The 6,015-nt window shown below is 39.9% G+C and overlaps 1 protein-coding gene across 14 annotated transcripts in view; it reads right to left on the bottom strand.

Moving 5' to 3' along the window:
• Clasp1 (cytoplasmic linker associated protein 1) overlaps positions 1–6,015 on the bottom strand; it is a 245,378-nt gene that overhangs the window by 215,775 nt on the left and 23,588 nt on the right. For all 14 annotated transcript variants that reach the window (XM_005397639.2, XM_013521074.1, XM_013521075.1 and 11 more), the window contains exon 2: positions 3,635–4,114. In XM_005397639.2, coding sequence (XP_005397696.1) covers positions 3,635–3,829 — 195 coding nt within the window. In that variant the 5' untranslated portion in view covers positions 3,830–4,114. The remainder of the gene's footprint in view (positions 1–3,634; positions 4,115–6,015) is intronic.

Below are 6,015 nucleotides of genomic sequence, written 5' to 3'. Positions count from 1 at the left end.
GGGTATTACACAGACTAAATGAGGTAAGACAAATAAGACGCTAACACAGCAAGCAAGCAATACATGATAGTTATTAAACTACAGTTAATATAACTTATAAATGTGTCTGTCATATTAAGAAATATTCAAATGTAAGGTTATTCAAGCTCTAGTCAAATATAAGACAATGGGCTAGCATTCATTTTCCTTCTAAGGAATAACAAGAACACTATTGTTTTATAAAGCTAAAATTACTTCACCTTTCTCTTTAATTAAAAAAGAAAATCAAGAAGCCAAACTCCAAAGTTTAGTTAGCATAAAGTTAATACCTTCTGCTCATACTATTTTAAAAGTGTCAAATAAAACCTAACATGTACTTCAGACTCTGAATAAGAAATCTTAATCTATGATTAAGAAAAAGAGGAGGAATTAAAATAAGTTTGCAGTTTTAATAAAACAACAAGCAATACTTGGTGAGTTCCTGAAATCACTCATATAGCCAGTATTTATTGAGTATCTACCATGCTCAAGGTTCTGGACTCCAGCTGTAACAAGGCAGTTGTCTCCATACCAAGCGAACTTACAAACAGGGGCCTGCTCAGCACCATTAAGATGAGAATCACAATACGTAGCCCTTTGACCGCAAAACCATCTGCATTAAAGCTGCACAAGACTGTAGAGTTTGACGGCTCATAAGCCATCACCTCATCTAACTCTGCACTGCACAAATGGGCTAACTGAACTCTCTGTGGTTATAAGCAAGCCAGTAGCAAACCACGCCTTCCTGATATGACTTGGCATTAAAGTCTTTCCTTAAGAATTATTTCTCAAAGGGACAAATCTAAATCTTTCATTCCTTGATGACTTTATAAATGATACTTTGCAAAAAAAGTACCCACTCTTCAAAGCCCTGAATTCCTCTGGACAGTATCACTCCTTTCTTCTTCTGCCTTCCCACAGAATGCCATGTATTTCTATAACTGCACACACTACCCCTGTATTGTACTGCAACTGTCTGCTTATTTATCAGCTCCACCCCCACTGGCTTTGAGCTCTTTGAAGACAGGAACCCTGTGTTGATAACAACTACTAAAATGTGCGTATTTAGTATGTGGCAGGCTTGTGGTAACTGTAAACCCACTCTCCTACTTAATGCTCATAATAACTCAATTATCCCAAAGTTACAGATGAGGAAACTGAAGCCTGGAGATGTCAGAAAAGCTCAGTAGAGAAGTAGACCGTACCAATTATTAATTAACATCAATATTACCTCAGTTCTATCCCCAAACTTATCCTTCACCTGGCCAAACACCCATGCAGGGGAGGCTGTCTTCCTTCTTGAGACCAACAGGTCAAGTAGTATAGTCAAAATCAATCATGGACACTCATTCCATTTTCCAGTGGTGCTGGATTGGGCACACAAAGCCACCTGGCCAATGTGATAAACAAAAGGTCTGCTGGAAGGCTATGAGAAAGATTTCCTCCCAAGTAAAAAGCACAAGTTAAAAAAAAAGACGCAAGTAGATACTCTTCTTCGTTAAAAATTCCCTCAACTACTACTCGATTTATCTGAGATATTAAATTTCCTTACAGTAATTTTAAGTCAGCTGACTCTGTTTTCAGTTACTCTTAGCCAAAAACATCTTAATATACACACAGAAAAATTGTGAAGCTATGATTCAAGCACAGACAAGGTGATTCGACAGCCCTCAGAAATGTAACGAATGATAGGGGCTGGGGATGCAGCTCAGTGGCACAGCACCTGCCTGGCAAACACAAGGTCCTCAGTTTGATTCCCAGTACCAGCAAAAAAAAAACAAAGAAAAAAAAGAAATGTAATGAATGGACTCTCTATGACATCTCACACTCCCCATCCATCCATTACCAATATCATGCCCATAAGAAGCACTTCTTAACTTCAGCAAAGTGAGCACGTAGCTGAATGAAACAGAATTTGAGCTCAGCTTTCAAATACAAATATGGTAAATTTTCTATCCAGTCATAAGTGAAATATTACGACCTTAGGTTATACCCTTGACAACTATAAAGCCTCACTGCTCTTAAATGAGACTGAGGTTTTATGTATTCAGAAAACAGTCTATACTAGAGCCAATGAAGAAATCCTGTGCCAGGTGCTAAATCCAAAAATGCCAGGTGTGGTTGTACACATCTGTAATCCCAGCACTCAGAAGGCTGAGAAAAGAGGATCGCCATGGGTTCTAGGCCAGGCTACTACATAACAAGTTCAAGACAAGATGAGCCTCAACTACATAATAAGACCCTGTCTCAAAAAAACTAACAAAACCAACAAAATAAACAAAACAAAAAGTTCAAACAAATCTCAGAAGACTGAACACAGTCTTCAAGAGCACAAAAGACTGGGTTTCTGAAGTCTCTTTTACAATGTCCACAGGGCCTAGCAGCAGTCATGCAAACTTCCCACTCTTCTTTCCATCTCAACTCCATCTGCAGAAACTACTCTCTTGGCAAACTGAAAAAGAGCTGGGCAGAGGGGGCTAACAGAGGAGGGGACACAGAGAAAGAGACCTCTTTCGCATTTCAAGATACATCTGGCTTTCATTCATAAAGCTGTCTTTGGTATATTGCCCAGCTTTCCTGTTACCGGGAACAAAATACCTAATGCTTGCAACTTAATAGAGAAGAGGTTGATTGGTTTATGTGGCTCACGGTTTCAGAGGTTTCAGTCTATGGTGAAAAATGCTCCAAAGCACAAACATCAAGGCAAAGGTGCACGGCAAGGCAAAGCTGCTCACCTCATGGTGGTTAGAAGCAGGGAGAGGGAAAAAGGGAAGAGCCAGAGAAACAGGAAGGGACTGGCAGTAAGAAAACATCCTTCCAGGTCACATCCCCAGTGACCCACCTTGTTCAACCAGGTACCACCTTCTAATAGTATATTTAGCTATGAACGCATCAGTGAATTAATCCATTCATGAGTTCAGTACGCCTGTGATCCATCCGTCACCTCTCTAGAACTGCACCTCTGAACACAGAAGCCTCTGAGGAGTTATTTTAGATCAAACCATAGCAAATGGTAAAATGGTCAACCTTCGCAGCTCATTTGGGCCATGACATGCCACTCCCACCCCCATCTACCCATCAAGGGTACAGGAAGAAACTTCATCTTTAAACCTGAAGGAGAGCCTCTATGCCATTACCCACAGGTCACAGAATAATCCTTAACAACCTACACTATTTCTAGTCAGTCACCCAACAGACTTCAAAGAAGTGACCTGAAGGTAAAAAGTTCTGCATCCTATTGCCAATTTGCTTCCTGAAAAAAAAAAAAAATCAGTGGAGACTCTTGTTATTAATGAAGGGTCACTCACCAGTATCTCATGACCCATGCACTGCAGACACAGCATAAACTTAAACTGAAGGCTGCTTGTGTTTGTACACTTCTAATATAAAACTTCTTATTTCTTCGCTGCCCTTCCCTCAAAGCACTTAAGGATAAGGATTGTTTTACTTCCAATCAAAAAATCAAAGGAAGTCTCCAAAAATCACAACCTACATGAGCATCTTATTGAAGCCAAGGAATCATGCTGATTGCTCACAAAGGACCCTTTCTGAGGGCTAGTTTTGATCCAGCAAGGCAGCCCAGCCACCTTTCAAGAGTGCCTAAAGCACAGCTTACCTTATAATTGCTAGAGTTCACCCAAGAGGTAGCGAGTCCATCCACAAGCTTATCTAACATGGTCTGATCATGCTCAAGGTCAGCAGACTTCTGTTTATCTGAGAAATAGTCTATAAGTTCTTGGCCAACCTGCAGTCGTTTCCCCACATCCTTTTGCAACACCTGAGCCAGGCAAGACTCCATGCGAGGCTCCATGGTAGAATTCAAATCCAGATCCAGCAAAAGCTAGAGGGCAGTCAGGATGACTCCCTCCTGGTAGCCGTTCCAAGGAGACCGCCTCTTTGTTTGCTGAAGGTTACTAAGAGCCTGTGTTTCAAAGATGTAATCCGGGGAATGGTAACAATGCACCATGTGTGTCTGAAGAGCAGCTGGTAGGATATTAAAAGTCCAATTTAAATAACTAGTAGGAGATAAAGGAGTGAATGGCAGAGTGATGTTCTACTACTGGGTCTGAAATGCTTCATAATTCAGCAGTCCATTCTGAAAAATAAGAGAAGAAAACAACAAATCAGCACAGATAACAACACTCAAATGTTCTAAAACATTAAATCAACAACAAAGCATTTCATGCCGCAGAGCCATTCATAAACACATGTAGAGTGGGAAGCATGAACACTTGGCAACCATACTGGAATAACGTAATTATTACTTTTATCAGGAGTCCAAAGAAAAGAGCCAGTGAGCTATATAGTTGGTAGGTTGATAGTTTCATAAGATACTAGCTTGCAAATGCACCAATCAGGAAAGCAATATTCTGCTTTAGCTAGCATATTTATTTGTAACTTTAATTTTCCTTCCTATCAAACATGTAATACCACTCCTGTATCTAAATCACACTGCGTTTATTGCCTTACTCTTGGCCTTCCAAAAAAACTTTCCTAAAACCAGAAATGGGCAAGGTCCATAAAAACATCACTGAACATAATGGCCATCTGGCTCACATTAATCAAAGAGAGCACCTACATCACATTTCTTGCTCAGCAGCTTTACAGTGAGGTGAGCAGAAGCTTCTGCCACCTCCTCCTCCTCCATCAAAGAAGAGAAAGACAAAAGGAGAAAAAGAACAGGCTCACTCACATTCTCATCAGTTACTGACACAATACTGAAGGCCAACAATTGCACCATTTGGGCCTTCTGTTTTGTTACAAAATCAGATCTCAAAATCATGGCTGGGGAGTGCAAAACACATGATATGGGCAAAGTATCGAAATTTGGGGGGTTTTTGGTTTTTGTTTTTTTGTGATACTGGGGATCAAACCCAGAGTTCTGTGCATGCTAGGCAAGTGTTCTACCGATAAGCTAAGCCCCAAGTCCTCAAAACTGTCTTAAACAAATTATATAAGCTATCTAGTTAACCTACAAATGCTAGAAATCATACCCATGCATTTCTTACTTTAATTTCTTCTCTCCTAAAACCATTACTCAGTCCTTTTCATTCTAAACTAGTAAGACTCATATGTTAGGCAAATACTCTACCACTGAGTTACATCTACAGCCCCTACATGCTTCCTAAAGGTAATTATACAATAAAAGCTCAACTAAAGTAGGTCATTAATTCATACACACAAAACTCATAGAATAAAAGACTGGAAACTTCAGACATCAAGCAGAAAGGATTCTTATTTTCTTTCTCCTTTCTCTCTAAAAAAAAAAAGTAATAGTTCACTTTTACACTTACTTTTACTAAACTGCTTTTGGGGGTACCTTTTCCAAGCTTTTGCATATTTTCTCCATTTCTACTGTCAAAGGTCTTCAGGGAACAGGTATTAATCACAAGGTTCCAAATTTAAAAGGTGTAAGACTTTAAGACCTTCCTCTCACTCCTTTTCCCATTTCCTTCCCTAAAAACAGATAATGTCACTAGTCCCCTACATAGCCTTTAGAAATATTATTTAGCTACCCAAGCAAATAAGCACTCTAACATGTTCTCTCCTCTCTGTATGCCCAAGATGTTGTCTAAGCATTTACAATTAAATCATAAAAACAGAAATCAGCAACAGGCAAAAGTTCATATAGAAACAATTTTATAAAAAATTCTCTCCATTTGAAAATGCAGAAAACTTGGGTGTGGCGGCATCCCCCTGCAATCCCTGCTTTACTGCAGAATCTCACTCCAGCCTCCCTGGCTCCTTCCCTATCGCTTTTCATTTTCTTTAGTGGCTTCCACACCCAGGTAGATGATATCACCCCTCCTTTCTGCCTCCTCAGACCTTTAACCTTTACCCTTACAGTCATCTGCACTCAACTTCAGCAAGCTCTCCTCTACTGGCTGGCTGGTTTCCAGTCACCTGTAAATGTCCTCTAAATCACCCGTCTTCTAAACGCCCTCTCTTTAGCTCATGCCTTTCAACAATGACACTATTAACAATGAAGCTTCTGTA

This window comes from Chinchilla lanigera, unplaced genomic scaffold (genome assembly GCF_000276665.1).
Source record: "Chinchilla lanigera isolate Chin_1 unplaced genomic scaffold, ChiLan1.0 scaffold00058, whole genome shotgun sequence".
NCBI classification, from domain to species: Eukaryota; Metazoa; Chordata; class Mammalia; order Rodentia; family Chinchillidae; genus Chinchilla; species Chinchilla lanigera.
The sequence above is the reverse complement of the archived record's forward strand: the minus strand, read 5'-3'. Positions and strand labels throughout refer to the sequence as shown.